Source organism: Meleagris gallopavo, chromosome 8, assembly GCF_000146605.3.
Source record: "Meleagris gallopavo isolate NT-WF06-2002-E0010 breed Aviagen turkey brand Nicholas breeding stock chromosome 8, Turkey_5.1, whole genome shotgun sequence".
NCBI lineage: Eukaryota > Metazoa > Chordata > Aves > Galliformes > Phasianidae > Meleagris > Meleagris gallopavo.
This window is the reverse complement of record NC_015018.2, coordinates 22,159,155-22,180,768: the sequence shown is the minus strand read 5'-3', so window position 1 is coordinate 22,180,768 and position 21,614 is coordinate 22,159,155. Positions and strand designations below refer to the sequence as shown.

The window sequence follows — 21,614 nt, the reverse complement described above, 5'->3', positions numbered from 1 at the left end:
GAAATGCCACCGGTAGGAGCCCAAAGGACCCCCCTGCACCACTCAGCCCCCTCTTCCCCTGTAGGACAGGCACAGGAGGTGAGGTGTCCTCCTCGTGGGGTAGGGAGCAGGGTGGGAAGAGCTGCCCTGATGTGACTCAGTGCGGCTTTTTCTTCCCTTTACTTCTGGGGGCAGAGAGAGCTGCTGGGTGAGACAGGAATTGCCTGAACCCCCCATTCGTGCCCGCACTGGGGGCAGACAGGGCAGAAGTGGGAGCGAGGGGCTCTGCGGCAGGAACTCAATGCCTGTCCCAGCTCCCCACTCAGTCTCTTCAAGTGCTGCTGTGTTTGGGTTACTTTTTAATTTTCAGGATGATCGGACTCACAGCCAGGGAGGACAGGAAGGGGGAAAGCACTGAAGGCCCTTCCTGGGGTGCAGGAACCAATCAACACCCCATGAGAGATGCCTAAAGCAATCTCCGCTCACCCTGTCTGCAGCCATCCTGGGGGCTCAGCACCTACAGCCGTACACCCCATCCCAGGCACCCCAGGAGCTCTGTTTGGACCCTGAGCTTTGAACCTTCTTCTGTGTGACATTAGGAAACAAAAGCTGTGCTGGGGACACGTAGTGGCCAGCTCCTGCTTTGCTGCACAGGCAGAGTGGTCCCGGATACACATCTGGCTTTGGGGAGTGCCAGACTGGAGGAAACCCCTACCTTGAGGTCTGCAAGTGACTCAGAAGATGCAGAGTGGGATTAGGGGCACACAGCTGCTCTGTCCCCTCTGTGCAGGGCAGGAGGCTCTGCCCAGTCCAGCACTCACAGCTGGCAGCATGATCCAGTCATTGGTGCTGTTCTGCCTGGCTCAGCCCAAGGGGAAGTGGGAGCCTTTGGAACCCAGAAGCATCATTCCTGGCGACTAGCAGGGCCATCGTGCTGCATCTGCAGGGGAAATGGCCCCATCCTTGGACCACGCAGCTGTGGCTGCTGCCGGCCACGGGAGGGCTCTCTGCCCTCTCCAGAGCTCCTGGCAGGGAGCTGAGGAATGGGAGGACAGGGACAGACAGAAGACTTCCCTTAGAGTGCAGGGGGCTGGCAGGAGTTCTTCATGTCCCCAAGAAAGTTGCACTGCCCAGAGAACAGCCCCAGCCCTCCCCTTTTGTAAAAGCACACACAGCCAGACCAGAGATTTGCAGGGCTGCTGCAGCACCCACTTCGCATCATAGAGTGAATTGTGGCCCCAAAGGAAAGGACAAAGGAAAAAAGAGATGGGGGACAGCAATACCGCATCTCTCCCACCCGTAGCATTGTCCCCAGCATGTGACTCTGGCGAGAGGGGCAGCCCCAGTCCCATAAGGAACAGCCACGGCACCCAGAGCTGGATGAAAAAGAGACAAAGGATTTATTACACTTCATGTTTCAAAGCACCAATAGATGCCAGAAGACATTCATTTCCACCAGGTGTTCTGTAGAAGGGTTGGGCTGACCAAAGACACCACCTGGATTGAGTCCTCCCCAGCAAACACCCACTGCAGGTCCCCAGCAGCCACCAGGTTTGATGCCCTAATGGCTGCCCTGGCAGCAAACACAGCTCATCCCTGCACGTGACAAAGATGCAGCAAAGTGCAGAGTGGGGGTGGCCAGGTCCCCTACAAGATAAGGGAGCGTGAGGCCAGATCAGCCCCAGAGACTGAGGCAGGAACACCCTGGCCTCACCAGCAGCTGATGCTGCAGAGCACTGAAAGCCTCCGCAAAATTCATCTCCAGAATATAAAAATAGTTGAGGTTTCCTGAGAAACAAAATTCACTCCCTTGGAATAGAAGGGGTTAGCACACCTGCACGTTTACACACACACACTGGCTCTGATCAATACAGACCAGGTGACTTCCTGGTCATCACACACAAAAAATGGGAAAGCTCTGCTTTGCCCAGATTAACACTGAATTATCCGTGCTTCTCTCTGCTTCCATGCCTTGCATGCACCAAACACACAGCCTTAGCAGGTTACATTCAGCATCATTACAATCCTGAGCACAGTCACCCTGAAGCCCAAGGGGCCATTTCTTTCCTGCACAGAGGGGAAAGGAGCCCTTGTGCCCAGGCCAGGAGGATCACAGCACTCTGCACTGCAGGATGCTCAGCACATGATGGACTGAGAACATGTAGATGGAGCACAATGGGTTTTCACACATTCCTCAGGGCTCGCCTGGCTCCAGGGGAAGCTGCCTGGCACTGTGCAAGGAGACCCACCGGACAACACAAGTCAGACAGAGAGAAGACATAGCAGCAGCACAGGGAGACCTTAGCAGTTCTCACAGCAGCAGATGCCAGCAGCAGTAAGCAGAGAAAAGGGGCTCGTTTCCAGGCCAGGCCAGACCCCTGCTGCCTTCATACACAGCTCAGGACAGAGATTATGGGAGCATCTGTGCTCACACTGAGAGGAAGATGCATCCTTCTTCCCCACTTCCCAAGCACCAGGAGGGCTTTTGTCATAACGCTCTCCAAGCCAGCCTTCTGGAGCTTCCCTAGGGAAAGCCAGGCCAGGATTAGCTGATGGGCAGTGAGCCCCTTCAGTAGCCAGGGGCTGCCTGAGAGCCGGGCACAAGCAGACGTGTGACACCGGGCAGCCCTTCCAGTCCACGCCCTCTGCTGGGTGAAGCCACAAAGCTCTGCTAGCAGCAGGGCCCCGGTTTGCAAGGAGTCAGTTTGCTGCAATACGTTACCCAGTTCACAGACACCACAGAACAGCACCGGAGAAGCCAGCACCCCTCAAAACATCAACACAGCTCGGGGTGCTGGGTGACAACCGGCGTCACCAGTCCCGTTCCGAGGGCTCTCGGTAAGGCAGCCCCAGCTGAGTGAAGACATCTCTCTCGGTCGGGGTGGGCAGAACGTGGCCTGATGCCATCTTGACACCACGAGGGCCTCGCACCACAGCCATGCTGAGGGCATGCTCTGAGAGGCTCATGCCCTTGGTCTTGGCCAGGGCACGCATGGAGCGGTTGAAGTGGGCCGAGCCGGTGAAGTAGAGCAGGGCGCAGGCAAACTCGCTGTAAGGCACCACGATGATGTCCAGACGTCGGTGACGACGGGCCGGCCCAGGAAGGCGGCACACCCCCAGGTACTTCTTCTGCTCACCATTGTCCTCCTGACTCACCAGGTCATCTGTAAGGAAGCCTGAGGAGAGAGAGCAGGCAGAGGGGGACTGAGCAGCAGACCTGGAATCCCCATTCTGAACTTCCCATGATCCAGGCAGCAGCTGAGGTTTCTGAGTGCTGCAGGGTCCCTACAGTAACATAGCCTCAGCCCTGACAGCCTCCCAAGACTGAAGAGCGATCACCTGCCCTTCAATGGATGCTATTCATGTGTAGCTCTGACCTCAGTCCCTCCTTGGCTTGGCTCTGCTAAGAACAGCTTCGAGCACTATGTGCCAGCCCCCAGCCCTCTTACCGCTCTCGTGGAGGTTGTCAAGCAGCTTGCTGAACAGCCCACGGTGAGACTGACCATCTGGGTGAGTGACCAGCACGTCCACATCTCCGCAGGTGGCCTTCCCCCGACGGTAGGAGCCACATGCCACACACACGAGCCCAGGCTTCAAGGCCAGGGCTGCTTGTCTGACCTTCAAGAACAGAGGGGGAAAGAGGGAGAAGAGTCACAGACTACTCTCTTAATGCCCTCTCTGTCCAGACAGCAAATGATCTTGCACCTGCCTCAGCCACTCCGCAGCTCCAGGATCTCTGTACAGAGCTGACACTTGGCAGGCATGGCAAACTGCCCCAAGGAGAAGACTGGCCTGCTTCAGAAGCTGCGTGTGCTGGGGTGGCTTTCATACAGACCTGCAAATGCCCAGCCCACTGCCATACAACACAATGATCTACTAGGCTGCTGCCACAAGTTGGCCATTGGTATCAGCTCTTGGGGGAGGCCAGACTTCAGCTGGGTTGGGACAAGTCGGAAGATGCAGTGTTAAGGAGGCAGCATCATCAGAGATACCACTAATGCAGCCACCTCCAGGCTAGATCCCAGCTCTCACTCTGCGCGGACAGTAACAGTTCTGATGGCTTCATTCATTAAATGCTTAAGAAAGGCTCGATGTCCTTGGACAGAAGTATTCTTGGTCTGATTGTGCCAATCACTCTGTTGGCAGCAAATAATTAGGGGCTCAGCAATTCCCAGTGCCGAGGCCAATACAGGGGCTGAGGTTCAGGAAGGTAGTGTCCTTGCCCACAACCCCTTGTCACTCTTGGGGATCATCCTTCATTAGCAAGAGATAAACCCATTAACCTTTGCCCCAGAGGTGCTTCAAGAAGCCACAACCCTTTCTCATGCGGAGCAAGCCCTCCTCTGGTGTCCTTGCCCCCTTCTGGCTTTAAATGAAGATTTCTAGAAAACTCCCAACCCCACCCAAAAGCCTAAAAGCTCATCAGCTCTCACTGTGACAGGCAGCACAGACAGTGACTAATCCCTTATTCTCTCTCCCTAGACTGGATCGGAGGTGTGTGCCTGCCTATGGAGGGGAGCACAGTAATCCCATCAAGATAACAATAGCCCCAGCCCCAAGAGCCAGCTCCTCAAACCAGCCTGCCTGGGAAAAGGACCACTCACAACCAAAATGGCTAATCCCAGCATATGGGACTGACACCCCAGCAGGAGCCTGGCAGGAGTGTATTCTTTGTGGCCAGGCCCTGTGGCCGAGTGACAGGGTCACGCTGCTTGATGCCTCCATGGTGATCAGAGAGTACAGGGATAGCAATGATGGAGCCCCAAGCTCTCTGCTCACATTAGGGTACACTGGCTTAGCACCCCACAGTCCTGGAGAGCCACGGCTTACTAGAGCGAGCAACACCCTTCTGCACCTGGATCCCCTTTGCTTCTACCAAGGGTATCCAAGGTCTGTCTCCATCAACACCAACAACCAGCTCACAGAATGCTCATGGACTCCTTTGGAGAAGCAGCATCAGGGAATCAGCTCGTGACCTTAGCCAAATGCAGATATCAGAAAAGATGAGAGGCAGGAAAGGGGAGCTAGAACCTGCTCAAGCCATCATGCCACACGTAGTCTTTTTCAAAGCACTGTGAGGAACTGACAGCTGGAAAGTATCCTCCTTCTTGCCAAGCACTCAAACCTTCTTACAGGTTAAAGTGCTCGGTGGGCTTATGCCCAAAAGCAGTCACCCAAGCACTGACACAGCTCAGAGAGGTTGCTGCAGAACTCAGCTATAACAGAGGGACATTTCCACAGCCTGCAACTTCCCGTCAGATCCCAGGAGGTCCTCCACTCCAAGGGCTCAGAGGCAAGCTACTCACAGTCTGCTCTATTTCTGCAGCTTCCTCCCGAGGCATGCGCTCCAGGAAATCCTCATAGTGCTTCAGGCCCACGGCTTGCTGGCTGGTGAGAGACGCCTTGGTGCGGATATCATCCAGTGTCCGGAAGCCCTAGTGCAGAACACATCATCTCTGCTGAGACCTCACTCTTCAAGCGCTTTCCACTAGGACCAGGGGAGATTGTTTTTAACCTGTCTCAAGATCAGGCTAGTCACAGTTTCTGAAATTGCACGTAGAGATTACAGCCTCGTTACTGGAAAGAAGATATTTAGGCAATCCTCACACGTACTTCTAATCTCCACCCCACACTGACTTCAAATCTTAACTAAACCTGACAGAAGGGTGCTGTTCTTAAGGCAACTGTGCTCTTTACAGCTTGAATGAAATCAAGTGATGCAGGTAAAGGAAAGCCTATGGTGTAAACACAGGCATATTTTTAGACAGCAAAGAAGCCATTCACAAGCCAAACACTACAGGAAGGCAGGCTTCACTTGATCTATGCTCAGGAAACAAACTCCTTCTAAGAAGGAACTTATCCAGTGGGCTGGACAGGCTCATGTCGTCACTTATTTTACACCAAGGTGGATGGCTGCTCTAACAGCTATAGGAGCCAGTCAGGACAACAGGGCAGCGACTGGATTGGGAACTGACAACCAAGACATCCTGGCTCAAGGCTGGCTCCTAACAGTGTCACTGCAGTGAGCAGTGTGAGATGAGTCTCCAAGCAGTGATGGTCACAGAAGAGACGGTGTGTGTCCTCCTCCACTCTTCCTATCACACATCTTTGTCGTCTACCCCACGACCAAACTCAGTCTTGGCTGCACTCCGTTCTCCCCAAATACAGCCACAACAGGACCCAGACTCACAATTACTCCCATAAATGCAGATTTGAATCCCATCCATGGATACTGGCAACTGGAAACTATTTGTTAAAGTAATTCCCCTGCTGCACTCAGAAGCAGTCCTCAAATCACAGCCTGAGAACCACTGTATAAAGCACTAAACTTACCTGCTGGTACCACATCTGAGCTGTCTTGACTCCTGCTCCCCAGATGTTGGAAAATAGCTCCAGTACAGGCACACTCTCACTGATATGATCCAGCTTGCGCAGATGTCCACTCTCCAAGATCTCCAGGATCTTCTCTGCCATTCGCTTCCCAATCCCAGGAATTTTACAGGCTTCCTAGAAAGAAACCAGAGGTGATAGAGGCCACACACAAGCTGGGGAGCTGTTACCACTCAGAACCCAGTCAGATCACTGATTGTTAAGTGGCAGGATTAGTTCTGTGAGCTGCTCATCTTCAGATCTGGCTGACAAAAGGTTCAATGCCAAGTGCAAAAAGTCAAGCATATAGAACAGGACTGAAACACAACCACAGTGAACAGCTGGGCTGTCACAGTCAGCCAGCTCCAGATTCAACTAGTTTTATATGTTATCTCCAATGCTAGCCCACTGCTGCTGTTTATGAGGAAAGTGAAAATGGCCCCGCATTGAACCTAGGGAAGGCATTTATCTCGTGGGTGCTCAGATCCTACCCTAAGAGGCTCTGAGTTTGATTATGGGGTAGAGGCTCTGACTCCACGTTTCTGCCAGCGGTCAACAAATCCAACTCACTAGACAACAACTTACAACACAGCAACACAGTTCCCAAGGCATAAAGATTAGCTGTTTCACACAGAAACAGGAACAGATCTGCCTTATAAAAGAGATGGGATGCAGAGTCCACCTCTGTGTTCTACTACTCTGGGGAAGTGTTTTACCTGGTAGGAGGTGACTGGTTTGTGGTAGCTTTTGAGTGCATTGATGGCTTTAGCATAGCCCAGAGCTCTCCACTTGTCCCCCTGGACAGAATAGGCTTTTGCCAGCACTTCCAGCTTCTCTGTGATGCACTGGTTGTGATTCTCCTTCTTGCTGTGGGAGGACTGTGCACAAACCCACTTGCTGACAGGCTGGGCCACTGCGGAAGAGCTGCCGCTGGTCTCCTCTGACAATTTCACAGGATAGTGGCCAGAAATCAGTGCTTCCAGATCTCCCTGAGTGACACTAGCATCTTCTCCTTCGCTGTCTTCATCATCATAGACTTTCTTTAGGGAGAGGTAGAAAAGCAGTCATGTGAGAATAAGTGCATGCCTCACATATGTCCCGTTAGCACAGCCTGCCCTTGGGAGTAGGAAGTCAGAACACTAACCAACCTCCAGGGTATGCAGTGCTCAAATTGCCATCTCAGGAAGTTGTTAGTTATATGCATACACAGCTCTAAATGTTCTAAGCTACCCAGGCACCCCTTGAAAATACATGCACATGTCACAAAGCACAGGAGAACACAGGTTGCTGTTCAGATACAACCCAAGAACACACGCACTCCCACTGGGAAATTTATTGTTGAACTGGTGTCTGTATAGGCACATCTCCCACATTCAGTCTCTGTGCCTTCCACCCCACAATGCAGATCACAGGAGATACGCCCTGTGCTCTGTTTTCACGTTACAGACAAAATCTTAACAGGGTACTAAATTACAACCCCCCCCCCCATTTTCCCCATGGCTATCTGCAAGAGAAAAGGGGAAGGAAGGAATGCCACAAAGGACTCCACATTCCTCAGTGACAGAAGAAAGAACCAATGTATACATTTGCTGATACTCTCAGCATTAGGATGCCTCTGTGTGGACTTAAGAAACAATGACCCCTGGCTTCAGGTAATGAACAAAAGGGATAGAAGGAGGAAGCTGAACAGAGGCTTTGAAGACCGCTTTGCTCATTTGGGTCCCCCTCTCTCCTTATGTATAAACATAGGAGTCCATTGAGATATATGAGCTCCTGTACCATGGAAGTAAACCTGAAATGAACAGGGCTGTTTGGGATTTGTTCTGAAGTTACACACTGCACACAAGTCCCGTTACGAGTTTCTGCAGAGCATCAGCCTAAGGCAGAGCCACGTCTTTACAACCTGTTCCTGCTGGCTAGGGAGGCCTGCAAACAAAGTCCCTGCAAGATACAGAGCTGAAGCCATTAGGCAGAAGAGGCAGGATGTTCCTGTGCTTTCCCTTTTGTAATCTTGTTTTATAACTCCGAAAAGTGGGTCAGACTGAGAATTTGATAGACTGAAGTCGTTTTATTTGCTCTGAAACTCTGTATGCAACTCCCCGAAGACAAAGTTCCCTCTGAAGGCAGCAAAGCCTCAGAGTGTTCAGATCGCTTAGTAAGCCCCTTAAAAGCATTTAAGGAGCACGTTATCCAGCACAATGTAAACAACAGTACAGCTGGAGCATGCAATTCCCATTCTCTCAGCCAGCAGTGTCACATAGGTGAAACAGTACATAAACCCCAGAATCTCTGTGCTTTGCCAAAAAAGCTGATGGACTTTTTACAACCATGCATACAAAACCAATAGTCTTGTGAGCTTCTAAGCTACTCCACGATCCTACAGCAGGTGGCTTGCAGAGCTGGGTGAGAATGGGTTGTGCCAGGTTTGCCTGTCCCAGAAAGGCAACTCCAGCCTGATGGCTGAGGCAATACTTCACCTGACAGGGAGGAAACAGTAACAGGGTTCCATAAGTGAATAACTGGCACCACTTGCTACCTTGCAGAAAACTACAGCAACTCGATGCCAATCACAAGGCAGTTGCTACAACCCGACTGGCAACAGGATTTCTGCTGAGTTCACATCCAAACCCCGAATTCTCAGAGCAGTCCCCATTCAGTATGATATACTGGCACACTCCTTGTTGCCTAGAGAATAGCATCCATCCATGCTAAAAAATATTCAGTGCTTAAATGGATGCTACTTCCACATTAAGATTTCAGTTTCAGCTTCTCTGTTGGTGTCATTTTTTAAAAGTGTTAGGTACTGTCTTTAGAGTACCTAGAGTACTCAAGAGAACCAGTGGGTTCTCCTCTCAACCTCACACAGCCAAGGGACCAAGGGAATTTGCTCAGGTGCCTATAGATACTGTTTCTGCATGCAGACTAACAGGAAGTATCATTGCTTGAGGGGATTTAAAAGATAAAAAGACAGCAAGGCTTCCCACAGACTGTAGCAGCTGTCTGACCACCCAAAGTAAACGTGAGAAGAAAGCAGGACAGTTGTCACAGGATCCATAACAGCACAGAAGTCCCTTTCTTGTTCTTAAGTGTGAGATTTGTTATTAATGACTGCCACTAGAGTTACAATAAATAGCAAAGACAGGGTAATTGCAAAGGCAATACAGTTAAGACGCAGTAGCCAACTCTGTCATACTAGACAATAAATGTGGGGAGAAAAGATCCCCCAAGCATGTGCTCATGAGAAAGGAAAGCCTAAAACAAAGGTGTCCTTGGTGAGGTGCCAACTAGGAAGTAATTGCAGTGTTTCATAAAACAAATTCAGCACCTATGATTTGGGACCAAGTCAGCAAACACAGCACCAGCTACCAGCATTACAAAGCAGCTGCTGTTCTAAGAGGTCTGGGGTAACTTTGCTGCAGATAGATTTGGATAATGCCAACACAGAAAAGAGTTCAGCAAACTTGGGCAGAAACGCAGGAAAAGACAATAAAGCTGATGGCAGACCTGGAGAAGCTGACTCACAGCAGAGGCCACCAATACCTCAACACGGATATTTTAAGCACACCATCACAATCATTCTAGTAGCAATCTGATGTCTGAACATGTGTCTGAACAGAGTTCTTGCCAAGGAGCAGAGAATGTGTCGATGTGGCTCAGGGAGGAACATGGGATGAAATATCAGTGCTTCCTGAAAGTGAGATATTCTCAGCCAGGGGATACTCCTCAAAAAGAGGCAGGGGAAACACGATCACTGGAGTGAGCCTTGGCCTGATAGGAGCACCTGGACTGCTTCAGCTAGAAATATTCCAATAGGGATGGGAATTTAAGGGGTGTTTTTTCTACTTAAAACGCCTAAAGCGATAAAGAGAAGCAGTAGCCACATCTACAGCCCAAGCCTGCCAACACCAACCCACTGAAACAACCCAACAATATCCCTTTGCTCAGAAAATCCAGCATCATAGCCCTGCAGAAAGGCTCTTACCAAAAGTAGTACACAGGACCTGTCCGCAAGAAGCAGAGCCTGTATGGGAAGCCTCACCTCAGATGGTTGCTGCTGTGCAAGGCTGCCCGGGTTTTGCTGCGAGGAATCCCCCACCTGTGCTTTAACATTTGGTTCTGCTGCACTCCCCTCTGTTGAGGACTGGATTTCTTCACTGCCCAGGAACTGCTGCTGCTGCTGTTCTCCCTCTTCCCGATACCTGCCATGGATCAGACACCTTAGCAGAGGAGTACTTATCAGCTCCAAGAAGTTTGTCCAAAAAATCTTTACATATATTTTGGAATGAAACAATGTGAATTTTACTCCCCGATTATTCTGGCTTTGGCTCAATCCCCCCAGTTTCAATCCATTCCACTGACCTGCAACTTCCACTTCAATCTACCTCAGTCTTAAACACTTTTACACTTCCACCAAAACACTTTGACCCTAAGCTGTGGTTGCTGCTGTTCCACTCCTTATTTCTTCTTGTGCCTAGTTGTCAATTCTCTCTTTGCTCTTCATCTGCAGTAAGGAGCAGCAATTAATCCCCAGTATTTCTAAAAAAATAAAAATAAGAAAATCTTTCTATCATTGATAGATTAAGAAGCGCCTTTATCACCAGCAATAAGCAACAGGATTCCTACTAGCACTCTGGGCTCTGCTCCGAGTTCTGCTACCACACAGAATAGCAACCAGTCACAAAATCACTAAATTTCACTATCCGTACAGCAAAAAAAGGATTTTGAGCCATGCCCAAGGGAGCTGTGAAGAGATGCAGTCTGAGATTGCGAGCAGAGGTCAAATTTTAGTGCAATTCAGTTTAGGATTGAGGCACCATAGGGAGGAAAAACAGCATGGCATTTGCCTACCTCCGAGGGATAAAGACACTGTAGCCAGCGGTATTCAGCAGCTTCTGATCTCTAATGCAATCACTGAGCCAGGATGCCTTCACCAGCTGCAACCTCGAAGGCAGCTTGGCTAATTTGAGGAGCCGGAAGGCCCGATCACAGTCCATATCTTCAGCTACAATGACGTGCGTCACCTCCGAGCAGAGACGGCTGTGTACAAATCCCCCATTCTGGACAATCTGCTTGTGGAATATCTCTGCCCTGGCTTGGCCAATGCTAGCTTGCAACACGTAGGCAGCGACTGGTTTCAGCCACTCCGCTGAGGAAAAGAACAGGGGCAGGAGATCAGCAACAGAGAAATAGCATCCTTAAGCAAATGGGCTACATACCTCAGACCACAGCTGGACACACTGAAGCAAGCCAGCTATACCTCTACAGAAAATGCACTCGGGGGCCAGAAGCAGCCTTTCGGGGCGCAGAACCTCCAGCCAGCAAGCTGGATACCGCCATTATATCCCACACCACGGGCACAGGGACTTACCCTCGGGCTCCTCCGCTCCTTCTTTTGGGATCTTTGGAGGGACGCTTTTCCCTGAGTCATCTCTCACCTTCTTCCTCTTGGGAAAGGCCTTGACAATCCCTCGCGGTTCCATAGGCCGGGCTGTGCCTCGCTCCCCTGGGGAGCAGTTAGGCTGCAGCTGCTGAACAGCGCTGAGAAAGGAGAAAGTTGCTGAGAACAGCTGCCTGCAATCTAAACAACTTAAGCTTTGCACCTTTTGCTTATAGGTTGTTGGTTTGTTGTTGTTGGGGAACCGAGCTCCGGGGCTGGAAGCGATCCCCTGAGGTCCCCGAGGGCTGACAGAAAGCCCCGGCACGCAGGGAGGGAAGGGGAAGGGAGGGGAAGGGAATGAAAGGAAGGGGAAGGGACCCAAGCCCGGCACCGGGCCCAGCCGCCGCGGTAGGCCGCGCTCACCTACGGGTCGCCGGTAGAGGCCGAAAAACACTTCCGGTCGGCGGCGGAAGTGGCCGCGTTGCCGTGGCGACGGGTCCCGGCCGCCATGGCGGTGCCGAGCTGGCTGGAGAGGCTGCGGGCCGCCAGCAAGACCGCGCTGGTGCAGGACGGTAACGGAAGCGGCGAGCCGGGATGGGGCCCTGCCTTCCCCTTTTCTCCCAGCCGGGGCGTTTTGGGGCGGCCCTGCGGGAAGAGAGCGCGACCTGGGCCCTAAGGGAGGAAACGGGTCTGCAAACGTAGGGACGCGGCCCTGCGCTGCTGCCCTCGCACAAGGAAACGAGGTCTCGAGAGAGGGGACGGGGCCCTACACCCAGGGGTAAGCCTGTTCCTATTGACTCTCAGCCCTGCCTTGCTTCTAGGGAAGCGGAAGATCCACTACCAGTTTGAGGATGGGAAGGAGATGGCTGAAGAGTACGACATGAAGACCGGCCAGTTAGTGAGTAAGTGGGGTGGTAGGTCGGTATTTGCAGGGCTGGAGTGGTGGAAGGCACTGTCTTGGCAGGAAGGAAGCACTCCTAAATGTTCCAGAAAGAATTGTTCCTGGAGCTCCCATTCCCTTCTGAAGGGATATAACTATAGTTGATTAGACCCAGAGTTTTCTCGCTTCCTTTAGCAAACCTTGCTTCAGCCCAAGATCACTCCCAAACTGCTTGTCACTCACAGCAGACATAATCACACTGAACAGGATTGCCAGCTCGCACATCCAGACACGGGCTGCGGCATGTGCTGGGGTGAAACGCTTTTTGGTGGCTTTTGTGGCCACAGACAGACAAGGTGCTGGTTACAGATCTTATCCAAAACCACAATTGCAGCATGGCATCTGTTGTGAACCTACTATGGCTTCAGTATCAAATAGCAAAAAAGAGGCAGTTAGTGCACAATTCTTGGATTTAGGAGTAGTCCAGCTAACTGATCCACTTATACCAAAGTGGAAATAATTGAAATTAAGGAAAAAGGCTTATTATCATTTCAGTTTAAGGTGCTGGGCAGCTTTGATGGTAATCTGCTGGAGTTCTTCATATAAAACAGAATAACAAAATCTCTTCTCCCTTCTACAGGTAGAAGGTGGCGAGAGAAGAACACCCTCGGGGGCACTGGCAAGTGGCAGGTTGAAGTGGGAGACCCAATTTCACCTCTCCTGGGACCACTGGAATCAGAGCTCATAAAGGAAAGCAGCTCTAATGTATGTAAGGGTCTGCAGGCACCACTGCACCTAAAACTGCCTAGCCTTGTGCTTACAGCAGTAGTCTGTAGATCACTCACTGCCCCAAGAGATAGCCTTGACCTGCCCAGCGCTCTGCTACAAAGCATCCCAAAGGTCTGAGGAGAAAAAGAGCATGGTTTAGGTTCTTTTGAGGTCTTCAGGAGATTTGTGGTTCCTATAAGTAGAAAAACTGTATTGCTGTGGTAGCCAGCTATTGTGCTAGCTTCCAAAAAAGTAGGCTGAAAGGAAGGCCAGAGCCAGGACAAATCAGTGGATGGAAAGTGAGGTGATAACGGGGAAGGCCAACAGAGGCAGTATGTAACGAGCTGCTCCTTAACACAGGCCTGTTTTAACCTCCTGTCCCACCGGCACAGGGGACAGAGGTTTTAGTCTCTCATTTTCTTTTCTATAGATCTGAAACACAAGAGCAGCTCTGCGCAGCTGACTGGGGCAGAGGCCCAGTTTCACTGTAACACTGCTATGGTACTCCCTTGGTAAATGCCTTCAGCCTCCTACAAACAGAGCAGGAAATGCCCTGAGTACGTGCTAGCCCTTCAAAACTGGTGCTCTGGCAGTTTCTTGAGTTGTTTCCTAACAATCCAGTGGGAAAGAACAAATAGTCCCATACGGAGCCTCTCGGAGTATTAAAAGCAAAAGGGTACAAGGAGGAGAGAGGAGACAGCTGGAGGGGCCTTGCTAAAAGTACTTGTTTGCTGTAGCCTGTTTTCATGAGGAAGGACACCCTGACCAGCTTCCAGTGGCGGATCCGTAACCTGCCCTACCCCAAGGAGGTCTACAGTGTCTCTGTGGAGAAGGAGCAGCGCTGCTGTGTCATCCGGACCACAAACAAGAAGTCAGTAAGAACAGCACTGCCAGTGCTGAAAGTCCCTCGGGGTGGGCTGGCACGGAGGGCAGGGTGGTGTTGGCAGAAGGGTGATATCCTCTCTTGCCTTTGTTCGAGGAGCCATACATTAGACAGAAAGAGACATGCCAACTGCAATTTCCACTTCCAGCTGCCTCAGACTGAGCAAAAAGCCCCTCAGGCTCAACAACTGGACTTTGCAAACTTAACTCACAGTTCAGTAGCAAGGTGTTTAGTCTGTTCTTTTCCTGTCAAATATCATTCCCAAAGAGAAAGGAAATAATACCTTTGCAGACCTGTTGAAACTAGAGCTTCCCATCCTCTTCCTGAGACATAGTACTTTGATTTAGTCATTGTATCTCAGAATGCACTGACCTGCAGAATTCAGTAAGCACGGTGTAAGCTCTGAGCACTCAGACTTCACCTTTGAAAACTTGCTCTATAGTCAAATGACAATGATAGTTTTTGTTCTGGAAGTAGCAAGAAAAAATACAGGCAATCTAAGAAAGGAAAACACCACAATATTCTGCCAAAAGAAAACTAAGAAGGGAGGGAAAAAAAGCCTCTTAAGCATCGTTTAACCTTTGTCATTACCTGTCTGCTCTTACAGAATGAGATGCACTGTGCCCCAAAACCTTAACTGCCTCAGTGGAATAGGCCAGGATGAGCAGTAGTGCTGGGGAGAGAGAGCAAGGAGGGAGTGTTAGGAAAACAAAGAGAGAATATTGGACAGGCAGTGAAAGCTATTTACAGACTGGGATAAATACATCAGTACAAAAAGCTGGGCAGCTTGTCCTTTGGTTGCCTTTCCTCCCAAGTACTGCTGCAGAACCCAGGAGAATCAGGTTCGTGGGTAAAAACCGCAGCGTTGCTTTTCGGCCTGCACCCTGCCCTCTTTCAACCGCTCCTTGCTGCTGGCTGTAGGTGGTGCTGTTGGCAAAGAGCTCGCTCTGCCTTGGGAACTGAACAGCTTTCAGGACAGCAGAACGCGCAGTTTTCAGGCAATGGTTTACCACATCAGAGACCGTGGCAAGGGGAAGTTTGAGCTCTGTACACGGGCACACCTGGATGCTCAAAAGCAGGAGGAAGCTGATAGTAGGAAGGGGAGGTCTGCCCTGTGAAAGCAGATTCAGCTCTAATATAGTAGGTTTCTGTCCTGAATCCACAGAGAAGGATTTGCAAGAAAAGAATGAGGAGACCTGTGTAGCCAAGATGAGTGAGATTCTCACCAGGTACAAGTGGGTACCCATGGACAAGAAAGTGGTACTATTTGAGTCTAAGTCCAACCCCGAGCTATTATTGGCAAGCTTATTTACTCCCCATCCTACTAATAGCAGTGTGCATGTGGGAACCTCTTTGCCCGCTGTTAGGTTATAACGTACACTAAGGTTTCACCTGTGTCCTACCTGACTTGGTGGTTTTTTGTACCATTCTCAGGATAACATAGAGTTGTCCCACAATCATATGGCAGCTACACACTCACAGACTAGTGTCAGAGATAGCTGAAGGACATGAAAGCTGCTTGTGGCCTGCAGATGAAAGTTAAGGGCTTTGGGAATTAAAGCTGAAAGTCACCTCAATGGGGAGCAGGGACAGACTCCAGCACTGGAGTACTTAGTACAGGCTCCAGGATATCTTATATCATTTCTCCTGGGTCTTGGCCAGGGCAAGGCACCACTCAGCAACTAATTCCAAGATAGCAACAAAGGCATGGGGCGGCCACAGCAAGAGTGTGCATCAGTATGGGAGAGAAAGGAAACCTCAGAGCCTCTCCAACCCTTGGAAGTCAGCCACGCTGCCTCTGAGCAACAGAGCTGCGCTGACCGCCAGCCAGAGGCACAAGCAACAGGATGGGTTGCCAAGTCACTACTCAGTAGCTCAGCAATAAATTCTCAGCATACCAGTAGCAGTTTTCCCTACAGGCTGACAAAAAGTGGATTTCCAGTAGGAAAAAAATAGAGGTGACTTCACATACGCACTGTGGCTCTCAAGCCAAGACCGAGGCTCAGAGTGCAATACTGCCCTTGGCCATGGGGTGAGAGGCGAGGGCAGAGAATCTCCCTGCTTCAGCAGAAATTACCTCCCATCAGCTACCTTCCCAGCCCAGACGGGAGCTCTTCACATCCACCAGTCACTCCCATTCCCTCTGGCCACGGCAAGGGCTGCTCAAGTGGGATTTGCTTAAAACCTCTTGCTGTAAAATAAATCCATTAAACTAAACTCTAAAAACAAACCCAGAAAGCCTTCTCCCCAAACGCCAAACCTGATTCAATTATTGTAGCAAGAGGCAGTGGTAATGTTAGGAGGAGGAGGGGGTGGCCAGGCAGATCTGGTTTCCTTTGATCTTGTCACAGATTTTAGTTTGAGGCCAGCCAAAGCCATTCTTCTTCCCTTCTCCTTAGTCCTGGGGCAGCAGAATGCTGCTGTTTCATTGATAACTTCCAAGGCCTTTTGAAACAGTGTTTTTTTTCTGTGTACTGCTTTTTTTTCTTTGGGTTTTGGGTTTTTGGGTTTTGTGTTTTTTTTTTTTTTTTGGTCTAATCGGTAAGAAGTTAACACTTCCTTAACATGTCTTTGTGTTCATCTAATCTCTGCTGTTTAACCTTTGACATCTCCCTTATTATCCATGTCTGCCACCTTTTCCAAATACCGACAGCAGTGACAACACAGAACGGTTTGAGCCCTGCGGTAACAAGCTGCGTACATTCCTCCCACTGCACCAGGAGGGCCATTTGCCCTTTGTAGCTGTTTTCACCGTGACTTGGAAAATAAACTGCAATTTGGGCAGGGTAGCCACGGAGGCCAAACCTCATACACAACCAGATGAATGGAGAAGAACCCCTCATGGCATGACAGCAACTGCTGCCTGTTCATGTTCATCTCTGGGCACCTCAGTACCAGCTATGAGTCAATTCCTTGGAGAGAACTGCCAGTTCTTTGAGAGAATTACCCATGAAACTGCTGGCAGAGACTAAAAACCCAACCATGCCTCCAGGTGGACATAGGACCAACAGCTGCATTTGATGCAATCCTACATGGAAGTAGCAGATGCAGGGCAAGCCATGCCAACGGAGAAGGATCTTGGCCAAGTGCAGAATGAAGGTCTACAAGGTTCTAGTCCCCAAATCAGGAAATCTCTTAGCAGCATAGACAGCTTATAACCCCTCCATTTCTACCAGCAACATATCCCTTCATACTGAGCAAAGCCCAAAGTTTGGTCAGTGGAGAGACAAGATGGTTAGGGAGCTGGCAAAAACCTTTCTATCCCCTCCTTGGATGCAAGACTGGGAAACTGGGATAGAAATCAGGGCAAGGTTGCTGGGAGCGCAGAACAGCACCATAGCCAGCATGGGGGCTGCATGGAGATGCTGCAGAGTAGAGGCTTAAGTGGCTGTTGGCATCTACGCTTGGAGCTCTGTGCCTGGGGCAATACCTGAGTGCCACCACGTCACTAAAGCAGGATATGATCTAGGAAACACAGTAGGAGCAAGTGGGAGACAAAATAAAACCTTGCAGCTCCCAGGAAAGTAAGTCACAGGCACAAGGACTTTGACAAGTAACTTAAAGGGAATAAAAGGAAATGAGCAGGCACAAAGATAAGGAACGTCCCTCAGCAAGGCTAAGCGCTCTATCCCTAACTATCCCTGGCACTTCTTGAGGGCAACCTGGAGGGACCAAACCTGTTCCCATATACCAAAGCTCTTCACGGCTTTGCCAGCTCCAATTCCCAGTTTAGAGGTTTGTTTCCAGTGCTCCCAGCAGGCACACAGCATGGCACAGGTTTCTCCTGCCAACCCTGACAGGTCCATTCCCTTCTGCACTTACCCTGTTGGGACCCTGCTCCCTGCAGACCTTTGTTCGTGAAACAAAGGCAGGCACAGTGGAGATGCAAGAGTATACCTTGCAGAATAACAAGTAGCTGAGGAGAATAGGAACTCCATCTTTCTCATTTCTGTCTTATCGCATTGTAGGTACTACAAGAAGTTCCCTATTCCTGACCTGGACCGATACCAGCTCCCCCTAGATGCAGCTGCCCTGAGCTTCACCCATTCTAACAACACTCTGATCATCACGGTGAGGTTTTAGCCACACAGAACACCACTTTGCCTTTCCCTTTATATCCAGAAAGAAGTTAAAATTCTTACATGTGGAGAAGCAAGGCAGAGCAGGGAGATATGCTGTGGGTCATTGCTGAATACCCTTCTCTGTCACAGTCACTAGCAGTTCTAGATTATGCTGGACACACTGACACTGGCCAGGACAGCCCAGGCTACCAGAGGGGTCCTGCTTGCTCATCAAGGTGACTTACAAGTGGAATAGGGTCTACAGTGCCCTATTTTCCATGTATTCCCCTCCCACTGGCCTGAGCAAGCCTCCTCTCTCAGCAACAAAAAGTATGTCTTGGCTCAGAGCATGCTTTCATGCTATGTGCATGAGTGTTAAAAACTCCAAGGTCCTGCTGCACTTGGAGGTCTCTCAGCCTTAGAAAAGTCACCTGCTGCTTTGTGCCAGAGAGGAGACACATGGTGGAAGTTAAGAGTCTAACAAAATGAGCACTTACCTGCTGCAAGGAGCATCCAGAGGCAGACATGCTTTTGAGCAGCATGTGCTCATCTTGAACATGAAAGCCAGCTACCAAGAGCGCATCCTCTCTGAGGGAAACCTCACAGCAGAGCTGGGGGTGGGTGTGCAGAGGAAACAGGCCAGGAGGCGCATCCTGAGTGCTTCTGAGCTTCTGTCTGCTATACACCCAAGCCTTGCCAAAAAGCACCTGCATCCACCACTAAACTGCAGCTGGGCAAGAGGGCTCTGAGGGGAGGACAGAGGAACTGCAACTCCTATTTCTCTTGCCTTTAAAAAAAATGGAGATTATGTATATAAAACACGTGTGAGCATATGACCAATGAGCACACCAGGGATACACACAACACAGCTTGCCAGGATATTCCAGAGGTGCTGGTGGAGGCCAAGACTCTACATGCAATTAGGAAGTTTTACTTGCACTGTAACTGACACTCCAGATCTTGGCAGATGTCCCTACCAGGAGGGCATCCCCTCTCCAAGCCCACATTAGAGGTAGCTGATAATGGAAAGACCTCCCTTGTCAAGAGGGCCCAGCTGTGTAGTTTACACCCAGCAAGAGCTGTGCTAACAGAGACCCTGCTGCTTACAGCCTCATTTCAGTTAGTTTGCTTGGAGCAGAGGCTGAACAGGAGTGCTATGGGCATTTCTCTGTCCTACAGTACCAGAAGCCAAAGGAGATCCTGGCTGCTGAAGAAGAGTTGCAGAAGGAGCTAAAGAAGATAAAGGCAGCAAACAGTGGGGATGGTGACTGCAAGACCCAATAGGCAGTGGCCGCTAAGAGGCTGAGGTATCGGTGACTGCTCTGTCACAGCTTCATGGTATTTATTTTGCCTTTTCTAATAAAAACAGGTTGTGTTGTTAATAGAGCTGTTTGGAGGGATTTTTGCAGGCCCAGGGAAACTGCAAGGCAGTCTGTTTTTTGCCTTATTTACACAGACATTTATAATCCTTCTATTAGCTGTGGGAAGCTGCAGCAAGCAAAAAAGGTACGTCACAGCTGCAGTCAGCTGCCCTTTCCCCATCCTGTAGTGGGAGATGCAACATGAAAGCTGGGTAGTTCCCCTTGAGGAGAAAAAGAACCCTTTCCTCACACTTGTTACCTGCCTGGAATGTGCTCAGAAGCAGCTCCCTCTTGTGCTGTTGCACAGGGTCCTCCATGCTGTTAAAAGGATGTTCTGGTGACTCTGGTTTCTCTGCAGACAGCTTCAGTGTTTAGGCTTGAGCAGGCACAGCATATGAAAAGGTGAAGAGCTGCTTCTCATGACCAGCCATGTGCAACGTGACGTGCAGGATACAGGGCTGTTGTGCAGAGTGAAGGAACTCAGATGCAGTTGCCTTCATTTGCATGACATGGAGGTGAATGTGGTGACAGGAGCCATTGGCCAACTCAAGGGTAGCTGAACCACATCCTTTGCAGGAGTGGGCCCCAACCTGTCCCAGTGTAAGCCTCACTGTAAAGACAGCGCCCTGTGCATGGGGACAACTCCATCAATGCTGGTTTTACAACTCACCCTTCAGCTGGCTACTGTCCTCATTGCACCAACCATCCTTGTGTTTAGACTTCTGCATGTCCTTTCATCCCCAGTTCAAATTTGAACAGCTTCTGCCCACAACAAATCCAAGTGAGCATGCTATTAGCTTCCAGCATAGCGTTGCTTTCAAATCACATAAACTCCTCAGAGCCTTGCTGACATCCTCAGTTATACCCTCCCTGCTGCATAACTTTAGCTCCCATCTGCACCCAAGTCTTCCCAAGGCACCGTTGACAGGCAGAGGTCAGCAGAAGCAGTGTGCCAAGCCCCACTTCTGGTTTTCTCATTCCTTAATGTCACTTGAGGTGGGAGGGTGCATCCTTCAACCAGCCAGTGCTGGCACCATCATGGAATTGCAGCTTTGCTCTAGGTTTCAACCAGAAAGAACCTAAGAGCAGACAGAAAAGTGCAGGATCCACCAACGGGCTGCAGAAGGGGAATGGCAGGACTGGCAGCAGCAATGTTGCAGGTGCGTCTGTCATAGGATGCACCAGGGACACTGTTCACATAATCTGCTGACATGCTCATTCCTACTCTGAGCCTTGCCCAAGTCCCAGTGCAATAAAGTACCTCTCCTTCCACCCAATATTAACCCCAATCCTTCAGAGCCTCTCTCTGGGGACTCTGTCAGAGATATTTAATATCTCCATCCCTCCTCCCCCACTTGCTATTTCATTAAAGGACCTAGAACACTGAAGGATCTGAGAAAACACAGACCTTCTTCCCCACTTCCAAGTTCTGCCATCTCTCTGGTCTTGTGTCTCATGCCTGATCATGTACCTAAAGCTCTTCTCACATGCAGAGCCTGAAGTGCTCCAAGCAATACAGCAACAGTATTTAGCAGCTCCTGACACAAAGCTCTGTCTTTTGGACATTGGCTCCATGTTACCTATAGCCCAGAGGTCTTCTCCAGAATCATTATCCTGGACCAGCTGTCTTTGGGATTTACAGATCTGCATAGATGGAAGATTGTTCCAGTAGTGACATCATTTTACAGCAGTAGATCAGTGCCTGGGGCACTTAGATATCTATTTTGCCACTTAGACTCCAGGAGAACATGTGGCACCACAGTAGCTACACGGAAGCTGGCAGTAAATTGGCATAATTGTCAGCAGAGCTGGATCACAAACTGTGACAGGAAGCTGTGCTGGAAAGAGCTTTGTGAGAATATGATCCTGCATCAAAGCCAATTACTTTGCACCCTGAGCTGCTGTCTCACATCCACTGGGAGTGGAGGGCTGTCTT

At 50.2% G+C, this 21,614-nt stretch overlaps 2 protein-coding genes across 4 annotated transcripts; one reads left to right on the top strand and one right to left on the bottom strand.

Moving 5' to 3' along the window:
- Positions 1-1,355: 1,355 nt before the first annotated feature.
- On the bottom strand, positions 1,356-19,006 carry POLL (DNA polymerase lambda). 3 transcript variants are annotated; one of them, XM_003208072.4, is made up of 9 exons: positions 18,815-19,006; positions 11,717-11,886; positions 11,197-11,494; positions 10,388-10,547; positions 7,065-7,388; positions 6,313-6,486; positions 5,286-5,414; positions 3,429-3,597; positions 1,356-3,155 (listed from the first exon to the last, which is right to left on the bottom strand). In XM_003208072.4, exons 1-9 carry the CDS (start codon positions 18,874-18,876, stop codon positions 2,791-2,793), a joined length of 1,851 nt encoding a protein of 616 aa, XP_003208120.2. In that variant the 5' UTR covers positions 18,877-19,006; the 3' UTR covers positions 1,356-2,790. The 3 variants fall into 3 exon arrangements, with proteins under 3 accessions (XP_003208120.2, XP_019473289.1, XP_010712926.1); XM_019617744.2 differs by having other exon boundaries at positions 11,784-11,886; positions 18,815-19,004; XM_010714624.2 differs by lacking the exon at positions 18,815-19,006 and adding an exon at positions 12,149-12,233.
- DPCD (deleted in primary ciliary dyskinesia homolog (mouse)) lies at positions 12,194-19,701 on the top strand. Its single transcript, XM_003208071.4, has 6 exons — positions 12,194-12,297; positions 12,547-12,627; positions 13,246-13,370; positions 14,111-14,244; positions 18,225-18,327; positions 19,497-19,701. Exons 1-6 carry the CDS (start codon positions 12,234-12,236, stop codon positions 19,599-19,601), a joined length of 612 nt encoding a protein of 203 aa, XP_003208119.1. The 5' UTR covers positions 12,194-12,233; the 3' UTR covers positions 19,602-19,701.
- Positions 19,702-21,614: the final 1,913 nt, after the last annotated feature.